This window comes from Panicum virgatum, chromosome 4K (assembly GCF_016808335.1).
Source record: "Panicum virgatum strain AP13 chromosome 4K, P.virgatum_v5, whole genome shotgun sequence".
Taxonomy (NCBI): domain Eukaryota; kingdom Viridiplantae; phylum Streptophyta; class Magnoliopsida; order Poales; family Poaceae; genus Panicum; species Panicum virgatum.
Window position 1 is genome coordinate 44,351,770 of NC_053139.1, and position 16,853 is coordinate 44,368,622.

General features: G+C 49.1%; 2 protein-coding genes across 2 annotated transcripts; one reads left to right on the top strand and one right to left on the bottom strand.

Annotated features, from left to right (window-relative positions):
• Window positions 1-1,995: 1,995 nt before the first annotated feature.
• LOC120705240 (polyubiquitin 11-like) lies at window positions 1,996-3,130 on the bottom strand. Its single transcript, XM_039989702.1, has one exon. It carries the CDS (start codon window positions 2,979-2,981, stop codon window positions 2,202-2,204), a length of 780 nt encoding a protein of 259 aa, XP_039845636.1. The 5' UTR covers window positions 2,982-3,130; the 3' UTR covers window positions 1,996-2,201.
• A 9,823-nt stretch (window positions 3,131-12,953) lies between these two features.
• Window positions 12,954-16,334, top strand: LOC120704244 (peroxidase 3-like). Its single transcript, XM_039988559.1, has 4 exons — window positions 12,954-13,266; window positions 13,398-13,589; window positions 13,708-13,870; window positions 15,601-16,334. Exons 1-4 carry the CDS (start codon window positions 13,051-13,053, stop codon window positions 16,020-16,022), a joined length of 993 nt encoding a protein of 330 aa, XP_039844493.1. The 5' UTR covers window positions 12,954-13,050; the 3' UTR covers window positions 16,023-16,334.
• Window positions 16,335-16,853: the final 519 nt, after the last annotated feature.

Here is a 16,853-nt window from a genome sequence, read left to right on the forward strand (position 1 = left end):
AGCGGCCAAACCTTCGCAGCCAGAAATTCCTCAACAGCATCCCTGCCACCACAAATTAGGCAAGCCGTCATGAAGGCCTCCAGACACGATTTGAAACCTGACCCGCGCTTGCTGAACGCAGGCTGATAGACATGATCGAACATCTCAATGTCCGAAGCAAGCAGATACTTCTCCTCACCAGAACCTTCGGGGTCAGGGAAGCCAATCTTGGCGTAAAACCAATATCCTAACCAGTTCCCCTCCCACTTGTTCTTGTAAGCTGTCGAGAGCGTGACCTTTAACAGACCGGTCCTTTTGTTCGGCTTGCGAGGTACGAAGGTGCAGCAGCCGTTTTGAACCTCGCTAAGCTCTGAATCATCATCTATGCAAACCTTACGAGGCTGGCAGTGCAGCTGGAAAAGTCTACAAAAGGCATCAACAGACACTTCACCTCCGAAGCTGCGCACCACCCACAGAAATTTGGCCAAGGCAACAATTCCGTTCGGGGTAAAATGGTGTAGCTTCACGTTGAATGGCTCCAAAAGCTTCGGCACAATTGGATCCATCGGAAGTCTAAGCCCAGCTGTAAAAAAATCCTTAAAGACCACAACCTCGCCGGTCTCCGATACAGGAATCAATTCTGCACTCGGAGGTCGACAAACACCCTCGGCGAAGTAGCCCTTCGTAACGTAGAAGTCTATCATGCTCTGAGATACGACAGATGGCTCGAAAAGCAAAGTCTTATGTTTCTCCGGAGCCATCAGTTCCGACACGTCCGCAGACACAGCCGAAAGGCTCTCGCTGGACTGCTGTTGCTGAGAAGGCTGCGAACCACCCGCCTCTCCTTCGGAAGCTGGACCAGAGTCTGTACGTAGAACCGCCCTCTTAATAAATATCATAACTACAAAAATAAATAAAAAGCAAAGTCAAAACTTTAACAAAGGCTCAAACGAACCTTCGATCAACCTTGCTGTCTGTTTAGTGCGAGCCAAGAGCAACAAAGTTATTTACACCGAAGAAAACGAGTAGCTTCAACACGCACGAAGCAAGAACCTTCGGAAAAAACGCTTTATAGCAAAAAGCGACAAAGGAACGCAAAGCTCGAGAGGGCACAGGGTTTACCCCACCCCCCCTCCTCCGCTTATATAGGCGGTGAAAAGGAACAGTACCAGCTGTAAAAACGAGGAGACGGCAGCCCAAGCGGCGCAATCAGACAACGACACGTACACAACAAAAACCGACCGTTGCAGCCGACGGTTCGGGAGACGTTTTTCCTCGGGAGCTTCCCGAAGGTTACACGCAATCTTCTTCATCAACAAGGGTTCGGACCGTCGGCTTCGGACCTCGCCCTCGAGGGGCTACTGTTGGGGATTGGACCTTCAGGTCAATCGGACAACGAAATGGAGCCAAGCGTACCCGAAGGTATCGGATGAACACTAAGGAGCGCAAGCTCGAAGACCGTGACCTTCGGGCCGAAGGATATCACATTCTGAAGGCCGAAGGTAACGGATGGCTGCCCTGAGGCGCAAGCGCAAACACCAAGGCCTTCGGTCCGAAGGATACCGCATCCACCGCACCGAAGGTGACGAACGACCACCCGGAGGCATAAATTCGAAGATCAAGACCTTCGTTGATGGAATCTTCATGGCCAAACTCTCGGAGGAACCCGAAGGTTATAACAACCTTCGTCGACTGAAGACGTGAGTAAAACGTGAATATGAGAGAAGGTCGGAGTTGTACACCTTCCGAATACGTGAGAAGGTCGGATTTGTAAACCTCTCACTTTATAATTTTACCCCGAAACCGGCTGTGAGTGAGCTATAAATGAGTTGGGAGGGGGCAATTTAGGTAATCCTGGCCAAGGGCTAGGGGTATAAATAGCCCCCCTCTCCACAGTGTAAAGGGTTAAATTTTCTGATAATTATTAGAGAGTTCGACACTTACTTCTATTGCCTCCCTTTTTACTGTTCATGGTCCATGTCTAGACATCTAGGAAGCTGAGATCCCAACATTGTTGAACACCATTTAACAGATACTCCTATGGAGCAGGGTACGATTACATGCTTTATGTGCAGTATTACACTCTTTTCTGAGATAAAAAAATACTACTATTGTACCGCATTGTTCCATCACTGTCAGCAATGCACTGAAGACGAGCCAAATCGGAACTGAAGACAGGTCACCCGGAACGTGCTAGACCTCCACGATCTGATCGCATCCCGTCAGGCGCCGCCGGTGACGGTGCCGTTGAAGATCTCGATCGTGTCGCCGTTCTTGACCTCGTGCCACCGCAGGGTGCGGTCCTCGTCCATGACGTTCTGCTTGTACACGAAGAAGTATCCGCCGCCGCCGTCGCGCACGGGGAGGCGCAGCCTCTCCACCTCCTTGCGCAGGTCCCGGACCACGTCCGTGGCGCCCACCTCCAGCGCCACCGCCCTCGCGCCGAACTTCACCTTCACGGCGATCCGCTGCTGGTTGTTCCTGGCCCCGTTGCCGCCGCCCACCGCTGCGGGGGGCTGGCGCACGACGGCGCACACCTCCATCGCACCGTCCGCCGGAGGGTCGTAGTCCGCCAGCGCCTTGGCGTCCTCCATCTCCGCCTTGCCGACGAAGAGCGCCGTCCTCGCCGCGGGCAGCGCGCCGTCGGTGCGGTCCTGGAGGAGCTCCTTGAGGCGCGCCACGGTGTCGGGAGCGCGGAGGTCGAGCGCGACGCCGCGGCCGATAGCGGGGGCCGAGACGGCGACGCGGACGGCCGCGGGTGCGGAGGGCGGCGGCGGGTCGTCGGGGAGGAGGAGGAGGAGGCGGGATCCCTGGAGGACGCCGTAGTGCGCGGCGTCGCGCGCGTCGTCGTCGAGCTCCCGCCCGCCGAGGAAGAGGCGCTGGGAGGCCACGGGGACGCCCTCGCGCGCGCCGACCGCCTCCTTCACCTCCCGCACCGTCGCGAAGTACCACACCTCGAGGGTGAACTCCCGGCCCCGCGGCGTCGCGAACGTCACGTCCATTCCCCCGGCGGCGGCGGCGGCGGCGATCGTCGCGTCCCGTATCGGAAGGGTCTTGACGCGCCCCCCGCGGCCGCGACCGCGAGGGCGGTGAGCTGTGCACGCGGGGTTAACCGGCCGGGCGGCGACAGGGCGCGCCCGGGCGAAGCGCCCGCGACGGGCGGGGCGGTCCGCGCGCGCGGGGGCTGGACTGGATCGCCGGCGAAATCTCTTTCGGCGCGGCCAACGGGCCCGCACGCCACCGGCCGACACGACGTGCTTGGGCTGGGCTGACATTCTTCCTTGGGCCGGGCAGGGTGGCTTTGCTTAGTTTTGGGCTGGGCTCATTTGAAACGGGCCAAGCGTCTTTTTCTTTTTTATATTTAAAAAAAATTCAAAAATATATGTCCGTTATGAAAAATTTCGAAAATGGGCCCTGGTCGCCCGGCCCAGGGGCGACAGGACCTTGTCGCCCAAGCAACGGGCGACAGGCCTGTCGCCCCCCACGGGCGACGGGAGGTCTCCCACCTTATATAAGCCCTTGCCTCCATTCTCTTCTCATTTGAGCCCAAAAATTGTACAAAAAATAGAAAAAAAAAAGAGGGGTGAGGAGAAGAAAAGCGGCAAAGCTCTGCCGAATTTCGCACTTGTGATCTACCGGTAATTTCTGTATGAATCCGTTGATATTGTATAACATTTTAATTTAATTAGCGGATTAGCTGAATTAGATTTGGTGCTTTAGAACACTCGTTTAGTATTACAATTTCAGTACTATTACAGACTTGTTTTTTAAATTAACTATGAATTAGAATAGAATTATGACAGTACCTTATTGATATTGCAGCATAAAACAATAGAATTATGACAGTGCCTATATTTTCACGCATCAATTTGGTATACGATAGGTGCATTATTGAAATCATTGTTCGTCATTTGGCGCACCACACTATAGCGCCAATATCTTCGTCAGGATCAACCTATATTTCGTGGAGCAAGTGTGAAACCACCGTATCTGAAGGAATTGATGTGCCAATGTGCTTCTGCGGTTCGTTATGCAAGTTCATGCAATCTGAGATTTTAGGAGATGACTACGGCATGAGGTTCTTTATGTGTGAGAACTACGAATATGATCCACCTAAACGATACGACAAAGACCGGGCCAAGGTAGCAGGACAACATACGCTATTTTTCTTTGTGACCTAACATTGAGTTATGATTCTAACTTTTGTTGGACAAAGTCTCCTCCGCCTCTTTGTGATTTTATGCAGTGGTTCGACACCGTGCAGTCGCAGCAGGCAAAGGACTTTATGGAACAACAAACAAGGTGGGTTGCAGAACGTTGGCGCCGAATGAAGCACGAGGAACAGCAAGAGGTGAAGCGCAAGAAAGAACAAGAAGAGATCCGCAAGAGGATGGAGGAGGTGGATCGTAAGGTGGCGGCGGAACGTGAAGCTAACAGGGAGAGAAAGCGAGAGAGGGCACGTCGTGCGAAGGAAACCGGGCCCGAAGCAATTAGGAATGGCAAATATCCTCGGTGCACTCAGTAGAGTAGTACCATGTAATCCCGGCATTTTACATTCCATAAGGCATGGTAGGTTTAGATGCAACAAGAAATTACCTTGTCGCGTGCACATGCCACTGCAATTAGTTGTTTATGTTTTCAGTTGAGAGCTTGACTCTATGTGTTGTAACTTTTACCATTAATTTGCAGTTCTAGCCGGAAATCTATGAAACCTTTGAACTTGTCCTTAATATTTTCGGAGCTTTTCATGTCACTAGAATACTAAAAAGCACACATTTAATTAATATAACGGTAAGAAATAAGAACTAAGAAATGCATTACATAATGTGAACCATCAAGTTTACATCATAATACAATGGTAATGAAACACATATCACACATACAGTGGCATAGCAGAACCAGTTGCAAACTACAGTAAACAGATTCTGAACTAACCTAACATGCCTTAGGTAATTTAAGAAAACACAACAAACACGACGATACAGCATGTCACTAGCAGTAGGGTAGTTCTTGTAGCCGTACCCCCACACAGCAAACTGCGTTGAGCCTTCTCCGCAGTATCCACCCATTGCAGGTGGTGCGGGCGGTGGTGGCGGAGGCGTAGGGCCCTTTTTTCCTGTGACAAGGGCAGTTGCAGTAAGAAATAGTGCATGGATCATCCTGTGAAGCGGCCGCATTACTGCTATCATCATCTTCGTCGTCTTTGTTAGCCTCGCCCACTTCCTCGTAATGGTTCACCTTACATTCTAGATCAAAGATCTTTATCTGGAGGTACTCAATGAACTCCTGAACTGAATCAATTGGTGCAGGATCGACCCACCTAGTAAAACCACAGTTTTCTGGAGGATCGGAAGACTGCAAAACAAATTTTATGTAAGGTGCCTCAATGAAAATAAAGAAATGAAATAACCGAGTATTACCCATGCGCGTGGGCATTTGAAGAAACGCCGACCGCCATCCATCCCGTCGGTGCACATCTGTACTAAGCAGTCCTCACCATGTCTGCATTTCGGCCAAGGTTCTTTGCGGTCATCGTATTGTCTAAGGTGAGTTTCATTTGTGAATTTACTCTTGTGTTGTGGTGGAAACTCAGAAACTGGTTCCGGAAAGGAATCAGGTCCAAGAGGCCCGTCCCATATAATGGGATCTCCATTTCTTCCCCCTTTTTCTTTCCCAAAATCGTAGTAATTCTTCCCGCTAGACCCACCTCCAGACATTGGGTATACAATGAGCTTCGGTGTTTGAGTGATGCTGGGAGTTCACCAACTTGTGAGTATTTATAGGTGCACAAAGATCTGATACCCGGAGTGTGCAGTGTAAATGCGCCTTAAAAGCCTAGATGACAACACACTGAAAAGACTAGGCTGTTCGCGCCGAAGCTTGGCGTGTGAGCTACAGTGTCAATGCTTTGCATGCATGCACCGAGTTGCAGCGAGTATTGAGTAGCCTTTTCAGTGTCCGGTCATCTATGGCGAGGACGATGGGCCTGATGGTATACAGCGAAGGTCGGTGGCGTATAGTGGGGAAGGCGGCACCTAGGCGCGATCGACCGAGCGGCAACAATGCAGTGGCAAAGCCTGCTTTGAAGGTGAGATGGTGCGCTTGCCGTGTTGTCACATTTATCTGCAAAGGCCGAAGAACGCCGATGTCACGTATGCCTGGGCAAACGATGCCACATGTGGGCAACCCGTGATGGCCATGTTCAGCAGTGCCAACCCGTAATCCCGTACTCCTACCTAGAATCACCTATCAAAGAGTACCTCTGGTTAATCTACCTACCAAAACCACTTCGTAAATTATCCTCAGCTATGTTTATGTTTCTTCGCAAATGGTTTTTTTAGAACATAAACATCTCTTAACTGAGTTGAGTTTATCATTGCACCCCTAATTACTGAGTCCGAAAACCGCACAATTGCCAGTGGCCACGCCTCGCCTAGTTGCCTTGCCTCCTCTTCCTGTAAACCGCTACCACCGGTTCCTGACCCCAACACCGCTACCACATATAAGTATTCATAACTACATGATGACACTCAAATTCTATACTGCATATGCGAAATTCTATTCTAAATCGTAATTAATTTATAAACACGTCTCTAATAGTACTGCAATTGTAATAATAAACGCGTAGTACTAATTTTCTAAACTAACTTACTACTACGTAACTAAAGTATCATTAAACTCCTACTTAAATAGTTCTACTATAGCACTAATTAAATTAAATTACTCTACAATGCCAATGGAAAAAATACATAAGTTAAATATAATTACCTGCAGATCACAAGTGCGCAATCCGGCAGGGCTTCGCCGTTTCCCTTCTCCTCACCCCTCTATTTTTTCTGGATTTTTGGTGGAATTTTCGGGCTCAAATGAGGAAGGAATGGGGGTCAAAGGCTTATCCAGTTGCCCGAGGGCCCCCCTGTCGCCCGAGGGGTGGGGGGCGACAGCCCCCTGCGCGCCTGTGGGCGGGCCACCCCCAGTCGCCCGAGGGGAGGGCGACAGGCCCCCTGCACCCACGCGCCCCCGGTCAGGAACCTATTTGCAAATTGAAAGAAAAAAATTACAAACAGGTCCTGTCGCCCCTTGGGTGAGCGACCGGGTATATTTTCGAAATTTTTCGAAACGGATATATATTTTTGAAATTTTAATTTTTTTAATATAAAAAAGAAAAAATCGCGTTAGCTAAGCCAGCGGAGCGGACCGAGCAATTCCGTCGGTTGCAGACTTGCAGCCCGTAGCCGAGGCCGCCGCCGCGCCTTGAATACGCACCAACCCAGAAGCGTACGACACGCCTGCCTGCCTTCCTGCCCCCGACGACTTTTCTTGTAGTACGTTGCAGTGGCAGAGATAGAATCTACCTGTAACAAAAATCTACTACTACTAATTTATTTAAACAAAAATACATAATGTAACAAGAGGTTACAATATAATAGAATACATACATTATCATCAAATATGCATAAATGTACCGCTGATTAGCTTATGAGTCGCAATTGTATAAAAATATTAAGTATTGATAAGTGAAGAGATTGCATAAATATATTCTACAAGCATCAAGTGTGACCTAGGTAGCAGGTATGGCTGCCGCCACGGCTTGCCATACATGATGACTCTGCCACTGGTACATAGCTAGCATCACCCACGCCATGCTTGCAATTTGCATCCAACGGCCAGCTCCCAGCTGCCCTGCAGGTTCGTCGTCGTTGGGGCCAGCTCCCGCACGGTGTGCTCGACGACAGTGACGGCGGACAGCAACGTCGCAACCGACCGACTGATGAACAGGGTTCACAATTTCGTTTTCACTATAGCGAATTTCGTTTTTTTACCAAAGTTTGACTTTCATACTTTTGAATTTGAAACCGAAATCACAAACTTTTCGGACCGAAATTCGTATCCCGGTGTTCACCGAAAACTAAAAAAATCACCGAAATTTCGGTCTTTCCGACCGAAAAGGTGAACCCTGCTGATGAAAAGCGTCTCAAAGCTCGATCAGTGCGCGTGTCTTTGTTCTCAACGTCCTCTTCTGGTCAGATCGAGGTATGCATGCCGTATGCACAGCTCTAATACCCTGGCGGCAAACAGTGCTAACGGCTAACTCATGGGCGTCGTCACATGTGCAACCAATCCACCACTTACACCCCATGTGATGACAGATTATTAACAATGGAAATGGTGGCGGCAGGGACTGCAGCCACGCTATTAGCGAAGGAATCGTACGTCTTTGAGAAAGAGATTAACGTGCTTGATATATGGATGGAGATTATTAAGGGAAGAAGGATCGGCGGGGAAGACACAATAACGGCTAGAGTTCAAGAACACCGTACCTATCCTGGTCTAATAATGGCTGGCAGGCACTGCAAGGCTTGGTTGTCATCATCGACAGCTTTTTATCCCTTTTTGTTCGCTTGCTAGTTGTTACTGGATGGAATGGGTCTCTTCCCTGGTTACAACTTTTTTTTTCTTTTGGATAGAGAAAATATCTTCACCAATCATTTAAGCTTCACAAGGAATCTCTGAACTCGTAAAACCAAGAAAAAAAAACAGGGAGAATCTTTTAATGAATCGGAAGGCTAAATTTGAAGAAAAAAATGTTTATAGCCGAAGGTACTACAGGATTAACAAACTGCTGAATGCTGATTAGCTGAACATGGCTCTATTACCACCTATCATTACGGTTGGGGCCCCCACACAGCCTGAAAGCGAGGGATGTTGTTGACATCCTACCTCGGACAGAGATGCAAAGGTCTAGGTCATTTCCAAGCGCATGATTTGCCCATTAAAAGGGCATTTGTATCGGACGCTAACCCTTCCTAGCTAGCTGGTCATCTTTGCAGGGACAGTCACTCTGAAGCTGCGCTTATTGACTAGAGATGTTTTTTTATTGAAAAGAGCCGAGAGATGTGGCCGTCCACCTGTCCCTGAGCTCTCTTGAGCTTGAGCTTGTTTGCCCTTGCAAGTGATCCTCATGTAGTACCAGTCAAGAAAGGTAGGGATGACACGGTGTTTGGCTCATTGGCTGATTGCGTTTACAATCTCCAAATGTTTAAGAGGTTTCACAGCCTGCAAGGGCCGTGATATGAGCTTATCGATTAGCTGTCAGCCTGTCACTAAGAGCTGGGGGATGCATCGAGATGAGCTCAGTTAGGTAACTGGTTCTAGTCGTGTGCTCATCCCATAACCCCATTTGCTTTTGTTATTTAAAATGATGTGGCTGACAGAGCAAAACTATACTTGTGCTTAACCTCTCTGAATAGACGGCACAACGAACTTACGGTATGAAGTCAGTTGTATCTGAATGTATTGGATGGAGTTGGGGAAACATGAGTGGGACATGATATTGCAAATTGGATGCATTCAAAAACCCAACTCGCTTTGTACTTCCAAATTCCAATCTTTAAAGGTTTTTTTTTGCGGTAAAGAGAGAGATTTATCAATTACCCAGAAATAGTGTTACAATCCTGTGCAACTAATTCTTTAAAGAGTTGTTCATGCATGATCACACATTGTTTGTCTGGTACTCTGGTGTCCGGCTCCAAGTGAAGGAAGAGTATAAGATGCTTCTGGAAAAAAAAAAGATTACCATTTTATTGGCCACAAAGTACGCACAGAAACATTCTCGTCAGTTGCAGCAGTATCCTTAAAAAAAGGGACATGACAAAATGTTATCTCACTTATGAACGTAAGAACAAAAAAAGTGGGTCGATTGGCGCACATTTTTTAGGCGTCGTTGGTGTATTATACCCATGCACCTCAATAATTCTCTCGTTCAGGACCATTGTATGCTAGCATTTTGAGCTGGAATCTGGTAGTTATTGAGCAACACATACCAGTTAATTCGCTAGTCTTGATTATGGCCTCCATGACAGTGTGTCATGGAATCAAAGCTGTATATGATCAGCCATTGCCTAGAAAGATGCTGCACTAGCTATTATGAGTGATTAGCATATGCATGCACACTATTCCCATCATGGTCCATGTGGAGTAAGTACTAATCAGCTGACTCTGTTCTCGAGAGCAATCAGTTTTTTGTAGACTGGTCCTTTACTAACATGTCCAGAGCCGCTGAGAGGCATTGCAAAAATGAATTGAACTTGCAGCTTGTAGCTAGGCTGTTCATCAGGGGAACACTAGCCTATACACTTCCTAGCTAGGGTGGCATTGCTTGCATCCCACAACATTGACACCATTTGATGGTACTGGTCACAAGTTATTCCAAAAGATCTTCATACGAGCAAAGTTGAAAGAAGTAAATCTGCAGGTTAGCTGTATAGGTACTACTAGCACTGTAGCAGGGAGGCAGAAGATACGAGTAGGGCTGGAAAAAAAGCTCGTTAAGCTGGCTTGGTGGCTCGTTTCAAAATTGCTCCGATTACGTTCGGTCTTTTTTTAAAATAAAGATTAGTTGATTTGGAACAAAAGTCAATTTTGGCAGGCTCGGCTCGGCTCGGCTCGTTATGCTCGATTTGAAGTTGCATATCAAACAACGCGGGAGACTATAATAAATACGAATATATTGATTTCGAAGAAAGCTCGAAAAAAGTCGAGGCTCGGCTCGATTCCACCCCTAGATACGAGGAAGAGGAATGCGTGCGAGGCGAGACCTCTGCAGCTTTTGATGGGCTTGGCTCTGATCTTTCCCCTCTGCCACTAACCCCTTGTTTAACAAGTTGCAAAGTTCAAAATTTCAAAAAAAAAATCCGGCACCTGCATGAAGAATTAAATCTAGACGAAATAAAAAACGCATTGCACAGTTTGCCTGTAAATCGCGAGACGAATCTAATGAACCTAACTATGCCGTAATTAGACGCTAAATCACTACAGTAATGCTACAGTAAACAACTTCTAATGATAGATTAATTATGCTCATTAGATTCGTCTCGCGATTTACAGACGAGTTCTGTAATTTATTTTGTAAATAGTCTATGTTTAATACTTCAAATGTAGGAAGATGACATTTCAAAAATTTTACACAGCGCAACTAAACAAGGCCTAAGGCCTTGTTTAGTTGCAAAAATCAAAATTCCAAATCTATCACATTGAATGAGAATCTTACATGCATGGAGTATTAAATCTAAACAAAATAAAAAAACTAATTACATAGTTTGTTTATAAATTACGAGACGAATCTAACGAGCCTAATTAGACTATAATTAGACATTAAATTGCTACAGTAACCATGTGCTAATAATAGATTAATTAGTCTTAATAAATTCGTCTCGTAGTTTACAGATGAATTCTGAAATTAATTTTGTAATTAGTCTATGTTTAATATTTCAAATGTGAAAAAATTCTATTTCAAAAATTTTACGGAGGCAACTAAACAAGACCTAAAGCCCTCGGTTCACCTACCTTGTCTCACATCAGCCATGGAGCCCCTGAAAACTGCAATGTGATGCCGAATTTCGGGCGCAAATTAAAAGAAAAAAGATCAGATATGGTCGGCGCTTGTCTTCTCGCATTTATCCATTTTGTCGCCAAGAATAGGGATGAAAATGTCGCAGCAGAATACGATACTGTGATGTTGCTGAACCTGCTCTCTGTGATAAGAACCGGCCAGCGTATGAGGACCAGGGAAAAATTTCTCGGCAATGATAAAAATGAGAAAATTGAGCAATTTTTTCCAAAAAAATCCAGTAAACATGTTTATCGGTAACCTCCGGTTTTTCCCCTTTATTACCGGTAAGGTTAACCCTGATAGGCACCAGCGGCATCAGCCTAGCCGTCGGTGAGTGCGACGAGAGAGAGCCAAGGACCAGGAGCTAGCCGAGTGTTGCCAGGGACCCAAGAGCTAGAAACACGGGGTTCGGTGAGCGGTGGCACACGCGCTAACCACCCTGCGCCTTTTGGAGCCGATCGGGATTGTTGATTCATTCAGAGTAATCAGTAGCCTGGCCGGCCGGGAGTCGTATGGGCACGAACAGTCGTATGGGCTTCTTGGACACTGGACAGGAACAGCAGCACGGGCCCTGGGGAGGAGTTACGTGTGCCTCTCCTCCTCTCCTCTCCTGCAACTGGAGCAACCGATCCGATTCCTGGCAGCATGCATGCCCTACTGCGAGTCTGCTAGTACCAGGCTACCATCACCGGAGATCGTCTCGTCCTTTGCGAACCCCAAGCTGCTCAATCTTTAAATGGTGGTCACTGATCACTGATGCATGCGTGCCATACCAAATCACAGTTGCTGCTGACAAGTTACCTGACGTTCCTCTCCGAGATCTGACGAAGAATGTGCCGTAGCATCAGCCGGTACGACGATGCAGTACCGCCAGTACGTGCAGCGCGATGCGGCAGGCTGAAGGTATGACGAGAGGGTAACAGAAGGTTCAGATGGGACGTGAGATTGGAGTCGTGTGTGCAGAGAAAGGAGCAGGAGCTCGAAAGCATAAAGGAAGGGAAAGATACTTGTGAGTTGTGATCGAAACTCAGTTGTGATGGGCTCTACCGGCCACCTCGGCGTGTGCCTCCCTTCACCAATCAGCACAGTGAGATACGGAGGCCAAGATACATTTTGGTCTTTGGACACGGGTCTACTGAACTTCTGAATTTTGTCCGACGACCAAGTTGGCGTATAGTACGCAGTCGGTAGGGACGGCAGTTGAAAAAAAAAAATCGGTGGCGCTCTCTGCTCTGACGCGTACGCCACCTACGCTTGACGGGTGACACTTGGAGCGCGCCGCCCCGGCGACCGACCGACGACGCTGACGCCGACGTGCCCCCGGTCCTCCATTTGCGCAGCAGCGGCCGCGCGCACCGAACCACCACTAGCCGCAACCGCAAGCGAGCACGGCGGCCGCGCCCAGCCGCGGGGCTCGCTTGCCTCTACCGACCAGCCCGCGGGTAGTTGGGCCCGCCGCTGTCCGGCGACCGCGTCCTCCTCCCCGCTACCGGGATAACAAACCAATGCGCGGCCGGGGCAGCGGCAACCAAACCCCACTAACCACTCGTGGCCTCGCTGTTACCGTGTGTATATATAGCCCGGAGCCCGGCTCGGAGTCCCGTACCAGCAGCAGCTCGAGGCGCGAGTCAGAGGCGAGCCAGCAGCCACTAGAGCCTCGAGAGCGGAGGGAGTGCGGGATGGCGAGAATGGCGCTGGCGGCGGCGCTGGTGGCGGTGGCGGTGGCTGGCGTGCTCGCCGGCGGCGCGCGGGCGCAGCTGGTGGAGGGGTTCTACGCGAGCTGCTGCCCGCAGGCGGAGAAGATCATCAAGAACTACGTGGCGGAGCACGTCCCCCGCGTGCCCACCATCGCCGCCACCCTCCTCCGCACCCACTTCCACGACTGCTTCGTCAGGGTGCGTACTGCGTAGCGTGCTTTCCGCCGGCGACGGCGAGCTCTGCTTCTTCTTCCTTCCTTCCTTGCTTCCTGGCGTGTCAGGTGATCATGACGGCCACCGGCCAATGCGCCTCGATCCATCTCCTGCAGGGCTGCGACGCGTCGCTGCTGCTCAACGCGACGGGCGGGAAGGAGGCGGAGAAGGACGCGGCGCCCAACAAGACGCTGCGCGGCTTCGCCTTCATCGACCGCATCAAGGCCATCATCGAGAAGGAGTGCCCCGGCGTCGTCTCCTGCGCCGACATCCTCGCGCTCGCCGCCCGCGACTCCGTCGTCGTCACCGTGAGCACCTGCACCCACCGTCCGCCGGAGCACTCGCCGCTGCCCGACATGGACATGGACGTGGCCACGCCGCCGCGCGCCGGCTCGCTCGATCGCTGACACGCTGCGAGTGCTGCAGGGCGGGCCGTCCTGGAGCGTGCCGACGGGGCGGCGCGACGGCACGGTGTCCCTCAAGCAGGAGGCGCTGGACAATATCCCCGGGCCCACCATGAACTTCACCCAGCTCCTCCAGTCCTTCCAGAACAAGAGCCTCAGCCTCGCTGACCTCGTCTGGCTCTCAGGTAACTGCAAACCTCCTCGCTCGTGCCTTCATTGCCACCGCCACTCAGAGCTCAGCTACACTGATTTGTTCACCTGACAACGAACTTCAACAATTTGGTAAAAAAACAAACACACAAACAAGAAGATTCTTTATTAACAGTGACAGGGCTGATTAGAATGTACCATGTCAGTTACTTTGTAGCGATCCGTTTTAACGTGCTGATTCCAACGACACCGACACAGAGTGATGTTACGTTTGCCGACTGAATCATCATTTGTTTCGAGAATACGTTTGCTCAGGCTGGCATAAGCTGTGAGATTATTGTCCTAGGTGACTAGCATACTAGAAACAGCAGAGTTAGCTTTAGCGAATTGATTATGTGTTGAGCCGGCAGCTAGCACACTTGAGACGCTCCTACCCACTCGGCACTTCCGCAGGAACCAGCACTTGTTTAGCCTGTCATGTGTACAGCTGAACAAACAGTAGGAGCCTAGAACATTTTAGCAGCAGTTCGTTCAGTGTCATGGCCGGATTGGACAGACACCTGAACATGCACACACAGCATCCCTTGATTATTACCTACCACTACATGACTGAATGGAATCATCATTTGTCGGTCAGATCTATCTGCCCAAAACAGTCCAAAAGGTTCTGTCAGTCTAATTTAAACACAAAAGGAAAAAGTTCAGCATGCGCAAAACAATGTTAAGGGCACGTAATTTTTGTCTTTCTAGAATGATTCTAGCCAACAGAAAAAGGAGGCTTTTAAATTGAACAACGACCAGTCTGTTCATCTCCCGTCTTCGGAGTTCGGACCAGTGCCGTGTATAGCTCAAGCTGCGTCGTCGGGAAGAGACATGGTAGTTAGCATCTGAATGATGCATGGTTTTGTCCTGTCTATTAGCTGGAGTTTGGTAGCGGAAAATGACTCAGTATCACAGCGATGGGTATCAGGTATGGAACGCATACAGACAACTCCCCAGACTGAAAGCACTGTGATTAGCATGCTATACTGAATTACAAGAATAAATTTGACTAAAAACTACTAGGATAACTGATGAAACTGAGTAACTGACCGCCTAAACCCCAGGCTTACCTTACATATACTAGCATTCTTCAGAGTTCAGAGCATGCATGTCATCTTGCTAAAACAGGATGGATGGCTTGTGTTAAAAGTTGGAATCTGAATATATGTACACTCCTCATCGTGTGCTGAGGACATCTAGGACTATATAGTGTCGCTTTGACTGGTCTGTATGTGTCACTGACTGGCATACTTGATTTCTTTTTTATACACGCTAACGTGCATGATATTAACGGGCAACCTTTCCTGATGCCGACACGCACGCTGCTGCTAATAACCATAAAATCAGTCTGTGACAAGCAATCACGAGATGAGTAAGATGCATTATCAGTTCTTTTAGTATGAAAACTTCCAACATGAAGGTAGTCCTTTTCTTAGGACAGGAACTTCTAAATGCGAAGTAGGTGTAGGTTGATGCTGCATTCATAGCATCATGTGGATACTTGACATTCCTAGCTAGTTGGCAACCGCGGAGTAGTTCTGAACATGTTGTATTCGTATCAGTGAGCGCTGAATAATTCCGAAAACTCTAAGCTGAATAATTTCGTCAAAGTTCTTAGTAGCCATCTTGTAACTGCTACCGAATTACTATCCTTAAGAATCCATGTTTGCTATCTGAATATTTGTGGGCTGCTGCTGATCGATCACCTGCGAATGCTACGCAGGGGCTCACACCATCGGCATCGGGCACTGCAACACCTTCAGCGAGCGCCTCTACAACTTCACCGGCCGCGGCGGCCCCGGCGACGCCGACCCGTCGCTGGACCCGGCGTACGCGGACAACCTGCGGCGGACCAAGTGCAAGACGCTGACGGACAACACCACCATCGTCGAGATGGACCCCGGCAGCTTCCGGACCTTCGACCTGAGCTACTACCGGGGCGTGCTCAAGCGCCGGGGCCTGTTCCAGTCGGACGCGGCGCTGCTCACCGACCCGGCGGCCAAGGCCGACATCCTCAGCGCGGTGAACTCGCCGCCCGAGTTCTTCTTCCAGGTGTTCGCGGCGTCCATGGTGAAGCTGGGCGCCGTCGAGGTCAAGACAGGCTCCGAGGGCGAGATCAGGAAGCACTGCGCCGTCGTCAACTAGCACTAGGCGCCATTGCCCATTGGGGGACCCGGAAGGAAAAAACGGTTCCATTTCTTCAGAGATCCTTGGGATACTGGTGGTGGATGGATACCTGGATTGTGGTGTCTCTACGTTTGTTTTTTTGTTGTTGCTGTATTCTTTTGTTACCTTTGTGCTGATCATTGGGGTGTTCTTTTTTTTCAGTTTCTGTACGAGCTGTAACTATGTGATTTACACATTTTGTTCTTGTTATTCCTGCAACTGTCAGTTAATTCAGTGATGATTGAATTTGATATACATGAAGGTGAAATAAAGAAGTGGGACATTCTGTCATTCCTACCGTGTCTTTTGGCATTTTGCCACGATTTTGGGACAGGATTTACTGACTCTGCTCTTGACAAGCAGCGGTCTTGCTCTTGCATGCGTTGCTCGAGGAGAAGAAGACAACGAGTTGCAAATGCATGTGCGTAGCAGATGATGGAAACCGACCTGGGCAAAATCTCAAACTGCACACCATTTTCCAAATTTCAGGATCCCGTTGCATGTTCAAATCCAAACTTCAAATGTAGCAACTTGCACATCAGCATAATGTGGATGTGCCATGGGACTTTCCTTGTCCACGAGGGTCTTCCAAGAATCAACGGTGTAGAGGAGGTTTGAAAGGTCATTCTTTTTTTTAATGAAACGTTTGAAAGGTCATTCAGTTGCTAGATACTGTCAATGCTTCGTTTACGACAAATGTGAAGACACGTTATAAATCCATTGCAGCATGCAGACCAGCTTATCACTGGACTCGGTTTTGGCCCATAATACAAAGGGAGGTGGAACAAGTACTGTCATAAAAAAAATCCA